Here is a 23687-nt window from a genome sequence, read left to right as displayed (position 1 = left end):
CTGCAGAACAGGGTCCTGGGTGGCCCCGTTTGGGGAACTGGCATCCCCAGCTTCCTCAGAGCCACAACCAGGGCAAGAGCTTTTCAAAAAGAGAGACGGCAGACAGAAGCCCTGACACAGGTTTTTTCAGTATGCAAGTGTTTTTGACTCCACAACCATTTGCTTCAAATGAAACAAAACGGGCAGCCAGAAATCACACCCAAATGCAAAATGAAAAAAAAAAAAAGGTAAAGGCAAACATACAACATAAACCACACAATACTGGCAACCTCAACAAAATCAAAAATTAAAATTCAAAACCCCTCAACTTTATATATATATATATATATTTTGTTTTTGTTTTTGTTTTTTAAAGGGAAAACAATTGTTCAAAACCAACTGGGCAGTATGGAGGGGGTGGGGAGCAGTCCTACAGAGGGGGGCCCAGAACTTCCCCTGGGGAACAGACACAATACAAAGAAAATAACCACCAACGCTCCGGCATGGGTTCGGAGCCTCCAGAGAACAGATTGTCCCATCCTCAAACTGGCTTTTTTTTTTTTTTCCTTTTTTTTGTCTTTTGTTTTGTTTTGTTTTTCCGTTTTCTTCTTTTGTTGTTGTTGTTTTAGCACCTGTACAATAAAACTGTACCATCTCCAACCAGGGCCAGCCACTGCAAGGCCCTCCCGCCTTTGAATGGTACAAACTCTCTACAAGGATTGTTCGGAAAAATAGCCATTGGTAGAAAAATAAGGACGACAGCGGGAAAGACAGCGCCGCGCTGCGCCAAGCCACGCCACGGCGGGGGGGGGGGGGTGGACGGGACAGGGAAGCAATCCTGGATCCTTGGCTCTTCTCTCTCCCTCTCCCGCATAAACCCAGCACTGGAGGCCCAGAGCCTGGTGGGAAAGCCGGCAGGGGCCACCCGCTCAGCCCAGCCGCCCCCGGGAAGGAGTGGAGCGCGGACTGGATGCCAGCCTCCTGCTCTTGCCTGGGAGACAGCTGATCCTGGATCTCACATCTGTGCAGGTGCCAGGGGGAATCCGGGGGAAGCGGGAGAAAAGAGGAGGGAGGGGAGAGAGGAAAGGGGTACCAGGGGTGTGGGAAGGGGTAGAGACGGGGCACGAGGGCTGGGAGGTGCGAGGCTCAGTATGGGGGGGCGGTCACAGGAAGGGTGCAGGAAGAAGCCCCCATTGTGCACTCTGAGGGGAGCAGTGAAGAAAGTGAGCGGCGGCACTGGGACCCCTCAGACCCACCCTCCAGGCTCCTCACTGCCACAGGGAGACAGCCGGGCTGCTACAAAGGACAGGGGTGAGCAGGAGGAGAACCTGGGGGGGGGAGCACCAAAGCCTCGGCATGTACCCCCAGCTGCATCAGACCCAGCTGAAGTCCCCCCACCACGCGTCACCCCCCCAGGGGGCCGGGGGGGGGACCGACCTGGGACTAACTTGGGTCAGAGGGAGGGAGCAGCCCTGGAGCTTATCGAGAAAGAAAAGGTCAAGAACATCCCTCAATACAACAAAGTTGTCTCAAATCGTCACAGTGATACAGACTTATCAGAAACCAAGGAAACAATACAAATTAAATACTAATAAAATAAATACTATGGAAGACAGAAGAGCGCAGGGCGATGGGGGGAGGGGAGGGCACTCAGAGATTTTGGGCTTTTTCTCGTTTCTCCTCAGGCCCCGCGGCCATCCAGGGCCCAGGTTTGGTGTTGGTCACACACAAGGAGGCCAGTCCAAAGGACCCTGGCGCCACCTCCCACCCCACCCCCATCCCCGGGACCTCCTCCTGTCCTCGGACACGGAGTTCAACTTTCCACCCCCATCACCAACCACAACAACAATGACAGGGAGATGAGAACTAATTGGAACCCAAAAACAAACAAACAGATCCAGTCACTAATGCTGGCATTAATAAGGCGGCTTCTTGTTGGTCCGTATTATTGCCTCATTCTGCAGTCTGGTGCTCGGTGGGGGGAAAGACATGGGAGGTGGGGGGAGGGTGAACTTGGGAGGAGAAAGAAGAAAAGGGCTGGGGCTGGTTCCCTGGTCAGCTGCTCCAAGACTGGAATTCCACCTCGGAGCCCAGGAGCCTGAGCAGGTCTGGCTCATAGCGCACCAGCTCCACAGTCTCCGAGGCGCCTGGGGGGGATCTGTCGTCCATGCCCGCGGGCCGCTCGGCGGGGCTCAGCAGCTGACTGGAGGCCACCTGCCGGAAGAACTCAGCCTTGGGCAAGGTGGTGATTTCAAAGTGCGGGAATCGGGCCTGAAAGATCCTCGAGGAGAGCTTCAGCCTCTTCAGGACGTCGGTAAAGAGGAACCAGTTGCAGGGCCTGGGAAAGGCAAGACGGGAGTTAGTGACTGTGGGGTGGGGTGGTGGCTCGGGCCAAGCGGCAGTGGGCGGGATGGCGAAGGCCGGCCTGACCCCTGGCGTCTAACCTCGCTCATCCTTCTGCCATGGTAACCCGTGGTCGTCTGGCCTGCCTCCCACTAGACGGCAGGCTCCTTGGGTGTAGCTAAGGCCAATGTTCCCTGCCTCCACCACCGCCCTGTCCCCTCCAACGCCCGGCCCAGTGTGCAGTGACACGAGCAGGCAGGCGGAAAAGAATGAACCTTCCAGAACCTAAAGCTCTCAGCTGGCACCCTCTGACCTGGGCTTCGCCGGCTGCTGGCACCAGTTCTTCCCTCGCCCCACGCCCTCTAACAATCTGGCTGCTTTCTCCTTTCCTTCTCAGCCCTGCTCGCCTAGATCTTCCCCCAGCAGAGGGAAAGCCGTGGAGAAAGGCCTCAACTGCGGGTAATCCGAAAGGCATTTCTCCTTGGCTCTGGAATGCATTAGACAAGTTTTTTCTCCTGCGGCAGCGGCAGCGGCAGCGGCAGCGCAGCACCGTTTCTGCAGGGCCGGGGCTCACATTACAGCGAGCCGGCCTCCGCCTGGGCGGCAGCCTGGGGACAGCTGGGAGGGGTGCTGCAGAGGCCGGGCAAGTGCCAAACGCGGCCATTGACTCAACCCGGAAGAAACGCGGCAGCCCCAGGCTAGGGGTCCCAGGCCTCAGGGCCTGCCCTCCCAGCCACTGCACAGCCCCGCTTCCAGTCCTCACCACTGCCGGCTGCGGCTCTGTTGCATCAGCCTCCTAACTGGCTTCCCTTCGCCAAGAGTCACTCTTTTGCACCCCCTCCACCCCGCCCTCACTGGAGCCTCCGTTTTCCAACAAGAAAACTGAACTCTCCACTCTCTCCCTAAACAGTTTTCAACAGATCACCACTACCTTCAGGAACCAAAACACTCCGAAATCTTTAGCATCTTATTATACAAGACCTTCCAAAGATCACCCCATTCAACAGCTTCAGCACAATCCCCACTCTCCCCCCACCCCCACACTCTACCCACATCCCATCACGTTCCAGCCCTATGAAACTGAACCACCCCTGCTCTCTGAAGGTTCTGAACTTGTGTGCCTCAGGGCCTTTGCCCATGCCATGCCCCCCATCCTTCCTGCTGGCTCTGCTCCAATGTCATTATCCCCCGGAAAACCATCTCCTGGCGTAGCTGATCACTCATGCCCCAGCCTCACGCCCCTGTTAAACACTTCTAGCAGAGTGTTTAACATCCTTCTGAACAGCTGGGAGTTTCTTTCTTTCTTTCTTTCTTTTTTTTTTTTTTTTTTTTTTTTTTTTGACAGGCAGAGTTGGATAGTGAGAGAGAGAGACAGAGAAAAAGGTCTTCCCTCTGTTGGTTCCCCCCCCAAAATGGCCGCTACAGCCAGCGCGCTGCGCCTATTGGAAGCCAGGAGCCAGGTGCTTCCTCCTGGTCTCCCATGGGGTGCAGGGCCCAAGCACTTGGGCCATCCTCCACTGCCCTCCCAGGCCACAGCAGAGAGCTGGACTGGAAGAGGAGTAACTGGGACTAGTACTCGGCGCCCCAACCAGGACTACAATCTGGGGTACCGGCGTCGCAGGCGGAGGATTAGCCTAGTGAGCTGCGGCACTGGCTATGCTGGGAGTTTCTGACAATTAAAAATCTGCTTGGGACCGTTTATCTTGTATGAGTTAATTATATACTTGTCTGTCTAGTCTACTAGAGTGGGGACAGGCTCTGATGGCGGAGCTGGGTTCTGGGCCTCAGGATTTGACCCGGTGCAGCTGCTTAGGACAGGTTTATGGGATCCAGTGTTCTTTGCAGTGCCACGAACGTGCACCCAGTCCTAAAGTACAACATTTCTTTCAAACGCTGGCCAGCACTGTCCTCTCACGTGATCTGGGAGTGGCATGGCCCATCGTTTTTAAAGAATGGGGCAACCCCACCGTCAACACCCTCGCACTGGTGACCGGAATTCAGTCTCGCTCTGATGACCTCGGCAGGCACTTCTGAACCCCGGCCAGCCTCAGGGTCCTCATGCCTCTCGCGTGCCCCCCCAGCCCCACCCCCTTACTTCTCCAAAGGACAGCCATGTTCAAGGTGCGCTGACGCTGTGGAGGAGGCAGCTTCAGAACCAGCGCTGGAGGCCGCAGCGTCAAGAAAACCAGCTTTGCCGGTATCCAGCTCTCAATGCCGGCACCGCTGCCGCCTGGCTCACCGTGTCACTCGCACTCCCGGGTCGGCCCTGGTCTGTCCACACCTCAAAGGCACACTACCCTGGTCCTTTTACTGCCTGGGGCCCAAGATCCTCTTTCAGAGAAGGAGGTGCTGAGTACTTGGGAGGAATTAATTAACTGTGCAATACTATATGCCAGAGGCCCCGCCCCACCCTCAGGGATCAGCTTCTGCCCAGAAGAATAAGGGCCCGAAGCCCCTGAAACCAGATCTCTCTGGTGTCATCATATAGGGTATTTTATTCTTATCAGGCCGTGGGGGGGGAGGCGCGCAAACCAACGGTGGTCTAATCGTGTGGTAAGCAGAGGGACTCCCTTGATCCATTGCTAACCCATCGCCCACCTCGCTCTCCCCATCCTGCTGCACTGCGTGGTAGCTGACTGCTTTATGAAATAGGGTTTGCCGAAAAATTATCCTTAAAGTTCACGGCTAAGGTATCTGCAGTCCATAAAGACACCTGCTGGCTGTCCAACTCCCTTCTGAATCATCACACAAAGATCAAATCGGGTTCAGTTTGATACTAAGCGTCAGGTATTTTCTGGTCTCTGCAAATGGGTGATCCCCACTGAAATACGCACAGGAATCTGAGCCAACAGCACTTATGCCATCAGCTCGCCAATGCAGGCTCCAAGAAAGCAGGTGGTGGATCACCTGAGGACCCTCGTGGTCCCTCAGCTATGGCTACCATATGTCCCAGCTTTCCCAAGCATCTCAGTTTCAAATATCCCGTCTGGCTGCCCCCAGAAACCACAAAAATGCTCCAGACATTCTAGTAGTTCATCAGCCCAAACATCTCCCAGATTATCTCTTGCACCCAGGGGCAGGGAGGGGGCCTCAGACTTGGGCTTCAGGAGATGCAAACGGCCGATGTACTCAGAGTCTCCAAGCCTCCAGTCTGGCCACATCTGGGCCAGAAAGTCAGGCGAGCCTTTGCTACGTGTCACCTTTCCCCTGCTCCTCTTCCTCCTGGAGAGCCCCACCCTCCCGGGGAGACGGGCCAGGGGTTGCCAGGCTCCTGGTGCTGGCTCTGCCACTTACCCGCGGGATACTGACACTTGGAGGTTGTAGCAAGGGAGAAGAGGCTTGTCTGAGAGTTCGAACATGAAGTCGTCCTCTTCCCCATCATTTCCTTCTTGCTCAGCGTTCCCAGGAGGATTACGGAGGAGGTCACACGCAAACCCATCTTTTTTCTCTGTAAAGAGTACATACGGAATTGGTGTTTAGCTGCACGCACAAAACGAAAGCCAAGAAGGCCCTAAGGACATTGAGCTGGGGAGAAGAGGGGTGCTTAGGAGACAAACAACAAAGCCACAGACCCCCGGCTGGGGCCCAGATCTGCTGATCCCCTGGCTCATGTTGCCACGAGGGCATGTGGAGGGTTTAGTCCTGGAAGAAAGGATTTTGTAGCCAGAGATCGTGCTATTTGGCAGTGGAAAAAGCAAGGTGAGCTGCTCAGCTATTGGGGAGATGATGCCTTCACTCCTCTGGCTGTACTTCTCCCAACCTGACTCCTGCACCCTGCTCTGGAAGCCTGGGGCGGGGGGCGGGGCGGGGGGGGGAGTCTCAAAGGGCTCACCCTCCGTAGCCACGGGTTTGGGTGTGGCCTGTTACATTCCATCCCAACCCTCCCCCAGGCTGGGGTGGTGGTGGCTGCTTTCCCTTACTCTTAGAGCCCCCAGCACAATGGATGAATGCTGGAACACCACCATGATACCAGGAAGAGGTGACAATGCCCATAGAAGTTTCTGGCAGGGTCAAGACAAAGCAAGAGAGGGGGGACCTTGGAAGAGAGAGAATTTTCAAAGCACCTAGGGTGGGGAGTGGTAGAAGGGTAGCAAGGGATGGCTTAGTCCAAATCGGTGCTGCATCTGCTGGCTGGGTCTGGGAGTGTCAAAGTTTGGGCTGAGAGGGTCTGTAAGGGATCCCTCCACAGGGATACTGCTGTCTTTAAGAATTAGGGAAACCCAAACCACATTTGGCATCTCTGGGCCTCAGATAAGGGTGCGAAAAATCTCCCCTTAAAGCTTACCCAACACGGAGCTGCTGTAAAAATCCCAGGAAACACCAGGATCCCCCTCGGCCCGGCCCTGAAGATCTGAGAGGTGATCTGTTGAGAGAAGAGAGAAGGCAGTGAGTCAAGGAGGGTAGGCTGCGGGAGGAATCCCAAGCCCCTTGCATGTAGGGCTGCGAGAATGGGAGAGGGGAAGCGAGGACCACAAAGGGGAGCCAGGAGTGACCAGAGAGAGAGAGAGAGAACTTTTTGCTCCTAGCCAGAGACTGCAAATCAGCAACCAGAAGTCCAATGGAGCCCACCGATTGCCTGCAGTTTGGCCCACTATTTTAAAAGCAACCTACTCATTAATTTCTAACATTTTAAAATTGGGAGATTGCACTCAAAAATCCAGATTTCCAACTTTTTGTGAAAACAAAAAGACAAAACACCAATCAGATGTGGCAACACTGTGTCCGCATTCCTGCACGTCAACAGTTGGCTGGAGGGAGCAGTGACATGTGCAGGCGCTGATTCCCCAGTCCCCACCCAGGCTCTTCCCTCTGCGCCACATCAGCCCGCAGGCATGCGGATTTGCGACCCCTGCTGCAACGTGGTCCAAGGGAATACACTGCAGGCGGAATCCGAGCCTATTCCCTGATACTCCCAATGTTTACATACTCAGTCACAATCTCTCATTCAGAGTTAAGATAAGTTCCATCTAAGTTCCATCGTTGCATTGCAAAGCCCGGGGGAAAGGGCCAGGTTTATCCTCATAAAAACCTTTTGCTTCCACTCCCCAGTATATACTCAAAAAGAACCGAAAACAGGCGTTACGACAAAACTTGGGCATAAATGTTCACAGCAGGTCTATTCACAATAGCCAAAAGGTACAGACAATAACATGATGACATTTCTGATGACAATGGAAAACGGTTCACCCACCTGGAAAACACTTTACTTCCCCAAAAAGTTCAATGTAGAATTGCCACATTGCCTGGCAATTCCACTTCTGGTTAAACACCCAGAAGAAACAGGTACCCAGTTCATGATACATCCATACAGTAGAATACTACCCAGCCATAAAAAGGGATGAAGTTCTGATACTTGTTACAGCATAGAGGCTAAGGGATACAAGCCAGACACAAAGGGCCGTATGCTGTAGGATTTCCCTTATAGAAAATGTCCAGAAGGGCCCAGCATTGTGCCAGAGCAGGTAAAGCCCCGCAATACCCACATCCCATATGGGCGCCGGCTCGAGACCTGGCTGCTCCACTTCTGATCCAGCTCCCTGCAAATGTGCCTGGGAAAAGCAGAAGATAGCCCAAGTGCTTGGGCCCCTGCACCCACGTGGGAGACTTGGAAGAAGCTCTGAGCTCTTGGCTTTGGCCTGGCACAGCCCCGGCTGTTGTAACCACTTGGAGAGTGAACTAGAGGATGGAAGATCTCTCTCTCTGTCTGTCTGTCTGTCTGTCTCTCTCTGTAACTCTGCATTTCAAATAAATAAAAATACATCTTCATAAAAAATAAAATGTCCAGAAGACTCAAATCCATAGAGACAGAAAGCATATCAGTGGTGGCTAAGGGCTATGGGGAGAGGGACATGGGCAATGACTGGAAACGGAGTAGGAGTTTCCCTGCAGAATGACAAAAGATAGTGATGAAAGCGGCACAGCATTGTCAATGCAGGCTGTCACCCAGCTGCTCCCGTTCAAGTGGCTAACACAGGGACAGGTGTTTGGCCCAGCAATGAAGACACTCACTGAGACACCTGCATCCCTTACAGAGTGTCTTGGTTCAAAACCTGCCTTTGGTTCCTTCCTGCCCCAAGCTTCCTGTTCAAAGGGGACCCTGAAAAGCAGTGGTGCTGGCTCAAGTAATCGGCTCCCTGTCACGCACGTGGGAGACCTGGATTGAGATCCAGCCCAGGCCATCGTGGCCAATTGGGGAGTGAGCCAACAGACAGGAGATCTGTCTCTGTCTCTCTACTCCTCAAATATATTTTTAAAAATAAATCAAGTGGTTAAAATAGTAAATGTTAACATTTCAGCATCTCAGCACAGTAACTTACTTGAAAAAACTGCCTTCTGCTTTCTTACTCTGGAGTCGGGTGTCAGCCACCCTTAGCCTCCTTGTTTCCTAGCTGGGTATCACCTTGTGAATTGCTCCACCGCTCAGTCCCACCTGGACAAAACGCAGGTCTTTCGTGACAACTGTCCCACGCCATCTGTGAACACACGGCCCAGTGGCTGCCACTGTGCCATCTAGCGTTAGCTGACAAAACTGACTTAGCTCCGTGTGTGGTTGTCACCTCCCTCAAGTGACACCTGGGCAACAGGACAGGAGAGAGTCCAAAGGGCGCAGGGGAGGTGAGGGGGGAGGGAGTAGCTGAAAACCAAATCCCAGGGAGACGTTGGCAGCCATCCTTAAAGGAGCAGAGCTAGTGTGTCCCGAGGGAAAGCAGCCCTACGACCTGACCCCATGCACCTCCCCTGGGGTCATCCTATCAAGGAGAACACCTCTTAGCTGTTGTGAGCACCCGGAAGAATCCGATGTTTAGCTACCTTCCAGGAGATAAAAGGGTTCGCCCAGTAGGAGAATGCAGCCAGGGAGAAGCTTTCAAAGTAACGAGCAAAACGAGCGGCGTCGGAAACCTGCATCGCGTACATTAGATCTTTTGTACACACTGGGCAACAACCCGGAGGGCACGCAGCTGGCTTGCATGCTCTTCTACACCCTGTGCCGCTGAGGAGCTGGAAGGAGCTCCTTCCAGAAGCACGTGTCTATTCTGGGCTGAGCCCCGTGCTAGGTGTCGGCAGACCCAGGAATGAGAGTGGAAGTTCCACCCGTTCGCCACGGTCTCCCCCGAACATGAGCCAGTGACCGGCACATAGTAAGAGCCTAATAAATATATGGGGATGGAGGGGGAGGGAGAAAGAGGGAGGAGGAGAGGACCAAGAGGGCAGGGGGAGTGAGGGAGGGAGGAGTGACTCGCTGCCAGGTGAGACTATAAAGTGCTTGCTTTAACCAGCAGGCCGAACACATGCATCTGAGTGACAGCCGCTGGCACCTCCCCTCAACAAGAGGTCACACGAGGATTCCATCAGAGCAGCCCTAGCTCACGGCATTCCTGGGGCTTTTCTCTAGGAACTGCCTGTGCAGCCCCCAGCACATTCTTCTAGCTCTCTGCCTGGGCTGCGAATCTTTGTCACTTGCAGGTGAATTTGCCTTTCCGTGACAGCCCCAAGTTACCGGGCACGAGCAAGATGCTGAAGTCTGAGCAAGCGCACGAGCCGCGCACAAGAGCGCCAAGATCCATTCACTTGCTTCATAGAGGTGCGCACCCGATCAGGATGATGTGTCACCTTCCTTCTCCTTGATTCTTCCTCCCCCTTGCCCCCAACCCCAGGCACAGCTTTCACTCCTTTTCTCTTATCCTTTCCCTGATCCGGGGCCCTGGGCCCAGCAATTCTACCTGTAGGAACATACTCAGGAAAAACCGAAAACACAGAAAACAAAAGACTTGCACAGGCATGCTCACAGCAGCAGCTCTACTCACAACAGACAATAGCCAGAAAGTAGACGCAGCCCAAGAGTCCACCAATGGGTGACTGGCTCAACCAACTGGTGGGCATAGCTATACAATGGAATAGTATTCAAAGGAAGATAGTACAGAAACCTGCTAACACGTGGATAGACCTGGAAAACGCAGTAAGACTCTGTGAAAGAAGCCAGACAGGAAAGGCCCCATCTGCACTGTGTGATTCCGCTGGGAACGTCTAGGACGGGTCAGTCCATAGAGACAGCATGCAGCAAAGGCAGCCAGGGGGCCCCGAAAGCAACTTCTTAACGGGTATGGGCTTTCCTGTTGGGGTGATCGAAACTTAGAGTGCAGACGGTTGTACAAGGTAGTAACTGCGCTGAATGCCACTGAATTTACTTTTTTTTAGTTGATTTTTTTTTTGTTTGTATTTTATTTGAAAGGTAGAGAGACAGAGACAGAGACAGAGAAATCTCTCATCCACTGGTTCATTCCCCAAAATGCCTGCAGTAGCCAGGGCTGGGCCAGGCCGAAGCCAGGAGTCAGGAACTTCAACTGGGTCTCCCATGTAGGTAGCAAGGAACTCAAGTATTTATGCCATCATTCACTGCCTCCAGGATGTGTATCAGTAGGAAGCTGGATGGGAAGCAGAGCGGTTGGGACTGGAACCAGGCACTGCAATACAGGATGGGGGTGCCCTAAGTAGCATAACTACTGTCCCAGGATTGTTTACTTTTAAATAGTCATTTTGTCTCACCTCAACGTATTTGCAAAAAGTACCCTCTGGGCCTCACTGATAAGAACAATCTCTAACCTCCACGTGAGTGGCTGACCAGCAGCTTCTCTATTTATTTCTCAGGGTCCCATCATAGCCCTTCCCAGCTCCTGCAACCAAGTCACCAGCTGAGGGACATGAAAGGAGAGAGAAACAAAAAAACAAGTGCTCTTCAACATGGGGTCATATGGCAGAGGTCTCTGGCAGGAAAAACAAGAAGCTGTGACTCAGTGACCTCAGGTGGTAAATCGCTAACCCTCTCATCAGCGAAGGCAAAGCAGCCCTGAAACTTCCTCTGACGCCTCATTCCAACTCCAGCGACTGCCCCCAACCCCTACATTCTTTCCAACAGAGGAGCAAAAACAAGTGGTTTCCTTGGGCTAGCCTGCGTACTGTTCTTTTCTTCGGAAGGGTCAGAGGTAAATCATCACATGCATGCCTGTAATTTGGCCCAGGGGAGAGGCCTTAGCCTCTTGGTGCTCCAAGCCCAAGAGCAGGGTAGAAAAGGCAGAATCTAATAGGCACTCACCATAGGAACCAACAGACAAAGGAAGCAGTGCCTATACATCCCTCGCAATCTCGGACGAAATGGGCCCCACCTGCACATGCACAATCCAGATGTTTACCAGAATCTTCCATTTCACAAAAGGATTCACTATGGGGCCGGCATCGTGGCAGAGTGGGTGAAGCCGCTGCCTGTGATACCGGCATCCCATATGGGCACTGATTTAAGTTTTAGCTGCTCCACTTCCTATTCAGGTCCCTGCTAATATCCTGGGACAGCAGCAGAAGATGGCCCAAGTCCCTGCACCCATGTGTGAGACCCGGATGAAGCTCCTGGCTCCTGACTTTGGATCGACCCAGCTTCAGATGTTGTGGCTATTCGGGGAGTGAACCAGTGGATGGAAGATCTCTCTCTCTCTCTCTCTCTCTCTCTCTCTGTAACTCTGCCTTTCAAATGAATAAAGAAAAAGGATTCACTACAGTAAACCTGTAAATCACAGTGTTCTCTGGTGTACTTTGGGAATCAAACCCTCTTCCGACTTTTCTAGAACAGGAGCCTTGTGCAAGGTGAGAGAAGCTACAAGAGGAGACACAACCTTGATGCTCCAGCTCCCCTTTTTCGTTTGCACAAAATGGAGCTTTTTGCACCCTACAGGGATTTGCCTTTGTTTTCTGTCCAGCGGTATGTTCAGAAGGGGAGGATGAAGACAGTCTGGCCCAGGCAAATGCTTGGGGATGAAAAACAAGCCCGGGAAGTGTCTCAGCCAGATAGGCCAGGTTTTAAAACAAAAACAACCCAGAGGTCCCTACAAACATATCCAGGCATAGGGGCTAGGGAGGTGGGGTAGGAAGGAAACATTCTTCAACCTCCAACCTCCGCCCTCATACATTCTCTGTGATCAACCACACCTGTTCTTTCCAGCAGTACCTGGAAATTTGGTGGGGAAGCATACATAGATGGAAAAAAGAGAGAAATACCCAATCTGAGGGATCAAGATAGCTCCTGATGATGGTGGCACAACGTTATGAATGCACTAAGTACTACTGAATTGTTACTTTAAAAGGGTTATGTTTGGTGAATTTCACTTCAGTTTTTATAAAGCCCAGGAGTGTTGTCCTTTAATGCCTCACAGACAGCCTATGGGCCCAAGTCCCCCCCTTCCCAGGAGCCTACCGACTCCTGCCAGTGCCTGCTTCCCTGTGCTGTTAGACCAAGGGCCTAGCCTGGCTTGCTAGAATTTTCCCTAATAGCCAGGCAGAGCCCGGCCTTTGCACCACAAAGAGACAGCCCAGTTTATCACATTCCATTGGCCCCTGATCCCCATTGTTAAGCCAGCTCCATACCCATAAAATGAGAAATTTGAATGAAGGGGCTCAGGATGAACTGGTTAGGAAGTGCTAGCATTAAGGTAAGTCTACTTTGCATTCTGCCACAGAGACTGGCATTTGAGTTAGTTTAAGGAGGTACCTAAAAACTAGCTAAAGGGACAGGATACCAGCATCCCATGTTGGAGGCTGGTTCAAGTCCTGGCTACCTCACTTCTGATTCAGCTTCCTGCTAATGTGCCTGGGAGGCAACAGGTGATGGCCCAAGTACTTGGGTTCCTGCCACTCAAGTGGGAGACCTGCATGGAGTGCTGTACTCCTGGCTTTGGGGAGTGAACCAACAGATGGAAGATCTTTCTCTGTCTCTCCCTCTCCTTCTCCCTCACTCTCTCTCCCACCCTCCCACTCTCCATCACTCTGCCTTTCCAATACATAAATAAACAACGACAAAAAGGGGCTGGCTAGTAGTTGGGTTGAGTTGACCAAAGAGAAAAAAATGTGGTCATTTCTAATTTTTTTAAGCACCCAAGATGGTTTCAACATTCAAATTCTTTTGAGGTTTGAGAGAAGAGAGTGAGAAAGGAAAGCGCTCATCTGCTTACTAAAGTGGTCAGAGATAGCATCCTCTGGACCTAGACAGCCCTAAGACCCACTGAGATGCCCTGAAGAGCCCCAAGAGACCCCTGAACTAGGCCACTTGATCACAGTCAGAGCCTGTGGTCCCTTTATCGTCCTGAGACGCTCTGGACGGTCGTGCATGCCAGACTTGCCTAGGAACACAGTGCATTCAGACAACGTGCACATGCGCCTAAGAGAAGAGTACATGTGTGCGTGGTATGGGAGAGGAGGCCACTAAGGGTGGCTCGCTCTGAGCCCTGAGCCCTGAGCCCACAGCGACAGCTCAGCTAGCCAGAGGGAACAACAATTATCACTGCCCAGGGCAGAGCACGGAATGGACATCTCAGATCTGGTCCGCCCCTCAGTGACAGGTCCTGGGGATCCAGAGCTGCGGTGGGGGGAAGGGAAAGGGCCACCCTCCTGTGCGCACCTGGGAGAGGCTGGAACTGGCTGGGCGGGCCTAAGCCTAGACTGCACAGGGCCTGAGCAGAAGTCAGGGCCCCTCAGCAGCCCTCCATCGTCCCCTCCCCACCGCCAGCTCTGGTTAGTTTAAAGGTGATACTCCCACCTGGTTTTTCGTTTCATCGGTGCTTTTAGTGTGGATCTTTTCCTTTTGTCCCATCACCAGCTACCTGGTTAACCTTTGTTCCATAAACAAGTGAGTCCCTGGTTGGGAGCCTAGAACTCTCTCTCTGGCAGGGGTGGGCGTTCAGGACTGCCTGGGGCCAGGGCCTGGGGAGAGGGAGGCATGGTCTTGGGCAAACCCACAATCCCACTGGTCCCTAGTTCAAGAAGGGAGGTGCCACAACACTGACACCTTGGAGGGTGCTCAGAGATCCAATTCCCAGCTGCTCTGCCGCTCAGGCAATCCGGAGACAGGAAAGGGCCAAGCTGTGGTATCAAAATGTCGCTAGGAGGCGGGCTTCCTCTATTTCGAGGTCTAGTCACCAGAGCTAGACCTCCCTCCATTGCTCTCTCCCCGCTGCCCAGCTCAGTAGAGCTATCGAACTGCACACAAACAGCTGCCAGCCACTAAGGAGAAAATACACACTGGCATGCGGCCCTCAGCGCGGGCCTGAACACTAGACACCGTTCCAGAACGGGCAGGTGAGGGAGAAAGGGAAAGGGATGGAAAGGAGGAAGATGCGGAATGCACAAGGAACACCATGCCACCCACTGCCAAGGGCAGGGAGGAAGAAAGCTTTGGGAAGGCCCTAGGGGTTCCACTTTGACTGCCAGCAAAGAGAAATTGCAAAACAAAAGCAAGACGCTAAGTGGTAACTTCTGGGTAACTGACACCCATTCACGTCACACTTTGCCCCCAACCAGATCCACTAATGGGGCTGCTGTCCCACAAGGAGGCCTATCCCACACACCTGGCGGTAACCTGGGTCTCTATGGGCTACCAGAGCCCTAAACAGGCTACATCCCTGCTAATGCGCCTGGGAAAGCAGTGGAAGATGGGCCCAAGTGCTTGGGCCCCTGCACCCAAGTGGGAAACCCGTTTAGAATTCCAGCTTCCTGGCCTCAGCCTGGCCCAGCTCTGGCTGTTGTGGGCATTTGGGGAGCAAAGCAGCAGATGAACGATTACTCCCTCTCTCTCTGTAATTCTGGGGCTGGCGCTATGGCATAGTGGGTAAAGCCATCAGCTGCAGTGCCAGCATCCCATAAGGGCACTGGTTCAAGACCTGGCTTTTCCACTTCTGGTCCAGCTCTCTGCTATGGCCTGGGAAAGCAGTGGAAGATGGCCCAAGTGCTTGGGCCCCTGCACCCAAGTTCGAGATCTTGAAGAAGCTCCTGGCTCCTGATTGGCCCAGCTCCAGCTGTTGTGGCTATTTGGGAAGTGAACCAGTGGATGGAAGACATTCTCTTTCTCTTTCTGCCTCTCTGTAACTTGTCTTTCAAATAAAATAAGTAAATCTTTTTTTTTTTTTTTAAGTAGACCAGAGGCAGAGGAGATGGACATTTGGTGCAGCATCCTATAACAGAGTGCCTGGGTTGGAGTCTCGGCTCTGCTCCCTAGTCCAGCTTCTTGTTAATGTGCACCCGGGAGGCAGTAGTGATGGCTCAAGTACTTGGGTCCTTGCTGTCCACATGGGAGACCTGGACTGAGTTCTGGGCTCCTGACTTTAGTTGCAGGCATCTGGGGAGTGAACCAGCAGATGGCAGCTCTCTGTCTCTCTCTTTCTCTTTTAACTAAGTAAATGAGACAGGAATTCCTGAGAAGCTGGAAGGAAAGTGTGTGAAGAGGGGGCAGGTGCCCCTCGTGGGAGCCATCTGAGCTAGAGGGAGATGAAGAGGACCTCCTGCCAAGTTCAGGAGTCACAGGCCAGCCCCAAGGATGCCAGCATCAAGTCTGCCGGTGCTCACCACTGAGGAAGCGCTTCATGGTGTCGCTGCTGGCCAGCTTCATGGCCGTCTGACCCGAGTAGGTGGCCAGCGTGGGATCAGCCCCATAGGACAGCAGGAGCCAGATGGTCTCCAGGTTGTCGTTGACCACTGCATCATGAACTGGCCTGTGGAGACAATACAGGGTGAGGACAGCAGGGGCCAAATGGGAACAGAGGTGTCTAGGCTTCAGGCTACCTCATCAGGGTTAAAAAATAAAAAATGAGATGACCCCCGGGCATTGCTACAGTCCCCCATCCTCCCTCTGTACCTCTGTACACCTTTATCCTCTCTTTCCTCTCTCTCTCTCTCTCTCTCTCTCTCTCCCTCCATCTCCTATCTGCACCACCACCACCCCCCCCCACCACCACCATCTAGGGACAGTCCCTAGGACACAGTGTAAGCTCCACTGGTCTATTCTGAAATTTTGCAGAGAATGGGTCCCTGACGGAGGGAAGAGTTAAAGCAGAGGCAGGGGGCTAAGAACGGAAAGACCCAGTTGAGGGCAGAAGAGCAAGGAGCAGCCTGACGGTGGCCAAGCAGAGCCCGCACCCATACTCCAGGTGCCCATACCAGACTGACAGCTCATGTCTCTATTTTGCCAAGGACGAAGGCCGTGTGCCAGGGCAGAGGAGCCTGGGTGCGGTATCTCTGAGACACTGCAGGTATGTTTTGGAAAAGTATACAGAGATCAATTCACAAACACCGAATCTGGGATGATACTGATACCCTGAGGTCAGCTGCCCAGTTAGTTCCTAAAGCCCCGGAGTCTGCCTGAGACAGGTGTCCCACCAGGATGATTTGGGGAAGCCTGAGTGGTCTTACTGCTGACAGCTGCAAGGGGTGGGAGGATCCCGTGACAACCCCAGCCTCCCCTTGGTAACCAATGGGAAACTGGCCTGCCAAGAACGCCTCAGAGCCTGTCCTAAACCGGGCCCCTCTTCTGTCTACAGAAGTCATTTGGACCAAGCCTCTGCAAAGGTTCAGGCTGGGAAGTCCTTTTGAGTCAGGGGGCTGAGCTGGGGACGCGAGGGCACGAGGGGGCACGAGGGGGCGCGAGGGGGTGCGAGGGGGCGGGGCAGCCTTGCCTGGTGCCATCCTGTGCACTGCAGTTCACGTTGGCGCCATGCTCCAGCAGGATGTTCAGGATGTCGGTCCAGCCCCGGGAACAGGCCTCGTGCAGGGCGGTGTAGCCCGCGTTATCGCGGTGGTTCACGTCCTCGCTGTCCTTCTGCAGGCAGTACATGACCACGTCCTGCGAGCACAGGGGCTGCTCATGAGCAAAGGCAGGCCTAACTCCTGAAGTCATCCCCAGTTAGAGGCGAGCCCCCCGCCCCCCAATTCCTGAGGCGTCACAGAGCCTGACAGGCGAGGCTCAAAGTCAGTGTCGGGCCGCCACCACCGGGATGCCGCTTTGGCAGCAGGGAGATGTTTCTTACGGCCGAGAACATTTGTTTGGGTGGCAGTGGCTCAGAGAGGCTCACCTGCCCAGCCCTAGCTCCGGCACCTAGACCTGGGCCCCCCGAGCTTTGCAAGGTAGCGCCAGATGAAGCAAATGAGACGTGTGTGCTGATAACTCAAGATCAAGGAAGGAAGGACTGTGTTCAGTACTATCCCTGGGTGCTGGTCTCAGCAGGACAAATGTTCACGCCAGGGTCATCACTTCCAGCCCCGCACCGCACTGCACCGCACGAATCAGCACTGTTCTGAATGTAATCCAGTAGAGATGAGTGATCTTGGACACATCACTGACCACTGCTACCTAGCGTAACAAAAGCTACCTCACAGGTGCACCAAAGAGGAGCCAGTCAACGCCAGCTTCCCTCCCTTCAACGTCTAGGGAGAGAAGATAAAGAAGGATTCGCTCAGTCTTGCCCCTTGAACACACTCCTGAAGCCTCTACCAGAGATGAAATGAGGGGGGCGGGAGCAACAATCACCTCTTGTTCTTCTCAGAGCAGGGAGTAGCCACATCGGGAGCGTTCAAGACAATGAGAACATCCAAAAATCCCGTCCTTGGCCTAGGAATGCACTGCATGCTATTTTGTTACTACTTCAATGTCATCCCAAACTGACATTCAAAGGAACCTGCATCCCCACACACTGAGATCAGACAAGGGGCAAAGCAGCCCCACGGGCAAGGTGGGCAGCGGACGGAGGAGAGCCTGGACTCGGATCCCAGAGGAGCCAAGGATGAGAAGCTGCGCCATCGCTGCTCAGGCCAACAGCACGCCCGCAGCCAGCAGCCTGCTTACCTTATAGCCGAGACGTGCTGCCCGCTGCAGGAGGGTCTCGCCAGCATTTTTGTTCACTATGAGCCGCCGGGCCTCTGGGGGGATCTGTCGGGCTGTGGGTGACTCTGAGGCCTCCTCTGGGCCGGCACTTCGGCACTTGGAGGGTGTGCATGGTTCTGTGGGTTTCGCTGAGGTGGGAGACTTGGGAGAGCGGGTCTTCTGCTGGCTCCAACGACCTTTGCCCTAGAGAGCAAAGATGCAGTCATGGGGCAGGCCAGGCAACATAGCCCATCCATCACGGCCATCTCACCTCAACCACGTCCACGCTGTGCTTTGCAAACAGCACCCCCAATAGCACAGACGTCTGTCACATCTAGAGCCAGAGGATGGGCTGGCCACTGGTGGGGAGACGGCAAGAGGCTCAACCCCTCGACCCCATAGGAAAGCAGCAGAAGATGGCCCGAGTGCTTGGGCCCCTGCACCCGCGGGGGAGACCCGGAAGCAGCTCCTGGCTCCTGGCTTCGGATTGGCACAGCTCTGGCCGTTGCAGCCATTTGGGGAGTGAACTAGTGGATGGAGGATCTCTCTGTCTCTCTGTTTCTGTCTCTCTCTGCCTTTCAAATAAATCTTTTCAAAATAAATGAAAAAAAAAAAAACAGAAAGAAAGAAGTCAGCAAAGGATCAGCAGCGGAGAGAAAAGCTGAGGGCGCAGGGCGTGTGTCTCCTCTGGTAACTCCTAGGAGCACAGGAAGCCCTAGCCGTCCCTACTCCCAAAGGGCAGACAGGTACCATCCCTGGCAGGAGGGTACCGGTTACGAGGATCTGATCCCACTGTAGCAGCAGGAGGCTAGGGCACACAATGGCAGGACTGCAGGACGCTGGGCACAGTACCCAGGTTTACCAAACGGTGCCTCTCCTTCTGGTGGCTGCCTGAGGAGGGGAGGAGTGAGAACAAGTGGGGATGCCTCTTCCCCTCCCCCCTCCCTCAGCTCTAACCCTTGGGGTGAGAAGGCCTTGGCCGAGGCTCCACTTTAGTGCCGCGGGAGTATCCTCTGACCTCCCCCACTCTGAAGCCCTGTGCCATGGGGGCAACTGGAGCAGGTGGGGGTGACCAGGAGGGAAAGAAAGGCAGGAGGGAGAAGCAGAGGCCCTGGGGAGGGAGAGAGACCTCTGCAGAACATTTCCGCAGACACACTGCCAGGCAGAACCACCACACAGGAGCACCACGCGTGCTGCTCAGTGTTAGGCGGCTGGTCACCTGTGGGTGGGATGGGGCCATCTGAGAGTCTGGGGGAAACTGAGGGACAGGCAGGAGCCTGGGGCGTACCTACCTTCTGTCCTAGCTGCTCTAGGCAGCACTGCTTCCCATCCCATCGCTCCCCCCCCCCCGCCCCAGGTGTCTCCCAGACTCAGATTAAAGCACTGACCTCCAAGGCCACGTCAGGGAGACCAGAACAGTCACGCGAACGAAGCACCTGGCATGGCCCAGCGCTCCCTGCTCTGTCCTCAGGCCCTGTCTTTCTCCCACTCTGGGGGTCAGAGAGAACAGGTGCCGTGCCTCTGCCGCTCATTCCTGCCTCGGCCTGAACCCGGGGTGGGGGGATGCCAAAGAGAGCCCCGGAGGGCACTGCAGGGTCATCGAAAGCTGTCAGTTACACCCATCGCCTCCTTTGTCCCCCGGGCACCCTGAGAGCCACAAAGAGCCTGGAGTACCAGCTCCAGCTTTCAAGATGACGAAATAGGCTAGAGTGCGGTTGGGGAGCAGGAGAGGGGTCAGAAGAGAAATGGGCAGCCGGGTCTCCCATCTCGGGCCAGTGCCATTCAGGGATCCCTGCTCAGGAACTAGACAGAGAGTGGGAAGAATCACAACCACCAAAACAAGCCCCATTCAGCCTTGGGGAGGGATCTTCGATGCCAAATACGTCTTTGGATTACATAGTGGAATCTGGCCCTCACTTCTCTCAAATGTAAAGCTGATTTTTTTTTTTCTAATGGTCAATGTGGAGTCCAACACCAATGCTACGAATATCAGACCCCAAAGAGGTGTCAGTTTTTTTTTTTTTTTGGGAACAAACCAGCTTTATTATGTACAAGCAGCCCGCGGTCACCCTAGCTTCGTGGCCGAGGTGTCAGTTTTGAAAGGGGGTCCTAGGAATGCTTGTTGGGTTGGCTGGGAGTGTCTGCTCACTCATTCTTTTTTTTTTTTTTTTTTTTGACAGGCAGAGTGGACAGTGAGAGAGAGAGACAGAGAGAAAGGTCTTCCTTTGCCGTTGGTTCACCCTCCAATGGCCGCCGTGGCCGGCGCGCTGCGGCCGGCGCACCGCGCTGATCCGATGGCAGGAGCCAGGAGCCAGGTACTTTTCCTGGTCTCCCATGGGGTGCAGGGCCCAAGCACCTGGGCCATCCTCCACTGCACTCCCTGGCCACAGCAGAGGGCTGGCCTGGAAGAGGGGCAACCGGGACAGAATCCGGCGCCCCGACCGGGACTAGAACCCGGTGTGCCGGCGCCGCTAGGCGGAGGATTAGCCTAGTGAGCCGCGGCGCCGGCCATGCTCACTCATTCTAACACTGCCGCCAGACACGTGGGAACATGAGTGCAGGCAAGAAAGGGTGGCTGGTACTTAAGCCCCACCCTCCAGTAACCTTCACCTGGACATCCAAATCCTTACTTCCAGAAGTTGTTTTATTATTATTATTATTATTTAACCCTGATTGACTCAGAAAGCCCGTGATTGGTTTCTAGCGAGTTAAGTCCAAACAAAGGCTTCTTGATTGGATGTTAACAAGCTATTCACATCAACTTCCTGCCATATTCTTTAACTCCCTTAACTCAAAGGAGATTCAGGGAGTATTGAGGAAAAGCCATCGTGGGCCAAACGCTGTAACTGTAACTTGAGTTCCCATTCTCTGACTCCGCCCGCTAATGCTTCTAAAACTAGTTTCAAACACCTTAATAAAGATGGGTTCATTTGCTCCTTGCTATCACTCGCCCCTTCCCCAGACGACTGCTGACAGAGGAGCTTGGTGGCTAGTCTGCCTCCTCGAGCCCACGCCCCTCCCCTGGACACGTCCCCTCGACGGCAACATACCTTTGTCTCTTCTGAGACGTTTGCCATGTGCTTGGTCTTGCACTTCCGTTTTCCTGATGGCTTTTCGGAGTTTTCAAGGCAGGCTGGCTCCTCCAGATTATTTGGGAGGAAACCATTTGGTGAATCCGAGATCCCCTGGGTTTTAGTGGGCAAGAGAAGGTTCCTGTTCCTGAGACAGTGCTCCGAACTTTGGGAGGAAGTCTTCTGCTTACGGGCCTTTAAATCTGAAGACAAGAAAACAGTAGAGAACGGCTGTCAGAGAGATGGAACGCAGAAAAGCAATGCCATCCTCTAGAATGAATCAGAGGGCCTGGGGGATTAGAAGCCAAGTGCAATGTCAGGAAACGATCAGCTGTCAGTATCTAGCGCAGTGCTGACCATGCCACTCAGTGCTTCTTCAGCGAGCGCTGCTTCACCATCCCTGTGCTTCCCTCTACAAGCAGAGACAGCTCCCAGCCCTGCCAGCAGGGGGCAGCCTATCTGGCTGTCTCCAAGATGCGGGTAATTTTTTAAAAGGTTCTACCCATAGCCTTCAGCAAATTGGAGTTTCTTTTCAGGTTTTCCCCCCAGCACACTGCTGCCTGTCTCCACCCCAATATAAAAACAAATTTAGCAGTTCTGCTGACGTAAAGTATCAAGTACACTGGGGCAGGAGTAAATCTAAGACGGCTGCCTTCATAGCTTCAGTTCTACTCACCCGATTGCCTATCTGTCACTCTCTGAGGACACAAAGATCAAAGCCACAGAACCTCCACAACACCAGAAGATGCCGTGGGCCTACTGAGCTGCTGGCCAGTGGCAGAAACCTTCTTTCCCTGGTTGGAAATCAAGTCTCCCATGTGACCGGAACACGCTGGGCAACACCTCTAATTCTAGCCACAGCTCACTGAGCAAAATGCACTCTAATTTCACAGAGGCCTGCTGGGATTATCAAGATTCTCCTTCTGGGGCAGGCACTGTGGTATAGAAGGTTAAGCTTCTGTCTGCAGTGCCGGCATCCTATATGGGCACCAGCTAGTCCTGGCTGCTCCACTTCCAATCCAGCTCTTGGCTAATGCGCCTGAGAAAGCAGCAGAAGATGGCCCAAGTCTTTGGGCCCCTGCCATCCATACGGGAGACCCAGAGAAGGCTCCTAACTCCTGGCTTCAGCCTGGCCCAGCCCCGGCCATTACAGCCATTTGGGGAATGAACCAGCAGATGGAAAATCTCTCTCTCTCTCTCTCCTGCCTTTCAAATAAATAAAAAAAAACCTTTATAACAAATATCCTTCCATGAGGTCTGTTTTTTTTAAAGATTTATCCATTTATTTGAAAGGCAGAGTTATAGAGAGGCAGAGGCAGAGAGAGAGAGAGAGAGAGAGAGGTCTTCCATCCAATGGCTCACTTCCCAATGGCTCCAATGGCCAGAGCTGTGCCCCATCTGAAGCCAGGAGCCAGGAGCCTCCTCCAGGTCTCCCATGCAGGCGCCGGGGCCCAACACTTGGGCCATCCACCACTGCCTTCCCAGGCCCAGCAGAGAGCTGGATCAGAAGTGGAGCACCCAGGCCTTGAACAGGCACCCATATGTGATGAAGGTACTGCAGGTGGCAGCTTTACCTGCTAAGCTACAGCACTGCCCCCAGGTCTGTTCTAAACCCCCCAAAATAAAAGATTTATTTATTTATTTGAAAGGCAGAGATACAGAGAGAGAAGTCTTCCATATGCTGGTTCACTCCCCAAATGGCCAAAATGATCAAGCTTGGGCCAGGCCAAAGCCAGGAGCTAGGAGCTTCCTCAGGGTCTCCCACAAGCATGCAGCTGCTCACACACTTGGGCCATCCTCTGCTGCTTTCCCAGGCACATTAACAGGGAGCTGGATTGGAAGTGGAGCAGCCAGGACATGAACCAGTGCCCACAGGGAATGCCAACGACACAGGCAGAAGCTTTACCCGCTACGTCATAGAGCCAGCCCCTATCCTTATATCTTGCCATTAGGTCCCGTGGATTGGGCACTAACTGTGTAAATGGGTAAAATTAACTCAGAAACCCTGTGAATCTCAGTAAAACGGAGAGAACATAATTCACATTACAGGAGTGATATGAGAATTAAATGAAGGTAATACACATTTATGAAACTTTTTATAAGGTGTATGGCATCACTGTTATATTATTTAAGTGTACACTCTATAGGTAGGGCCATTAGCTGCATGTTCTTTATTTTCCCAAAAGACGGAACACCCTGCCTAGCACAGGGCAAAAGATCAGTTATGTCTGTGAAGTGAATTAACCGTGGTCAGTGTCTCTAACTTGTGAAATGAAGAGATTAAGATACAAGAGTTCTGACTCTTCCCCCCTGACCTTGACACGGGCTCTCGTGAGTGACATTGCCGAGGGCAGATCCCGATGTGGGAGTCACTGCTCTCATCCCAGGATCTGGCTGAGCTTGTGCACAACTCTCACAGGACCAGCTGTCGGGCCACCCCTTATTCCCAAGCAGCCCCAGACCGTTAATGGGTCCCCCACAGCCTGGCTAAGAACTGCTGTGCTACGTAGTCTCTATTGGCACTTCCACTGTGAACATACTAAACCAGGACTTACTGTTTAAAGTTGTTTTTTTTTTAATTTGAGACAAAGAGAGACAGAGAAGAGAGCTCCCTTCAGCTGGTT

General features: G+C 53.5%; 1 protein-coding gene across 7 annotated transcripts in view; it reads right to left on the bottom strand.

Annotated features, from left to right (window-relative positions):
• Positions 1-308: 308 nt before the first annotated feature.
• BCORL1 (BCL6 corepressor like 1) overlaps positions 309-23687 on the bottom strand; it is a 72406-nt gene continuing 49027 nt past the window's right edge. For all 7 annotated transcript variants that reach the window (XM_089324297.1, XM_051827492.3, XM_089324298.1 and 4 more), the window contains 7 exons: positions 21043-21266; positions 17975-18196; positions 16809-16975; positions 15703-15848; positions 6608-6685; positions 5617-5770; positions 309-2317 (listed from right to left, as the gene is read on the bottom strand). In XM_089324297.1, coding sequence (XP_089180423.1) covers positions 2035-2317; positions 5617-5770; positions 6608-6685; positions 15703-15848; positions 16809-16975; positions 17975-18196; positions 21043-21266 — 1274 coding nt within the window. In that variant the 3' untranslated portion in view covers positions 309-2034. The remainder of the gene's footprint in view (positions 2318-5616; positions 5771-6607; positions 6686-15702; positions 15849-16808; positions 16976-17974; positions 18197-21042; positions 21267-23687) is intronic.

Source organism: Oryctolagus cuniculus, chromosome X (genome assembly GCF_051225735.1).
Source record: "Oryctolagus cuniculus isolate XC-2025 breed Fujian yellow rabbit chromosome X, ASM5122573v1, whole genome shotgun sequence".
NCBI lineage: Eukaryota > Metazoa > Chordata > Mammalia > Lagomorpha > Leporidae > Oryctolagus > Oryctolagus cuniculus.
The sequence above is the reverse complement of the archived record's forward strand: the minus strand, read 5'-3'. Positions and strand labels throughout refer to the sequence as shown.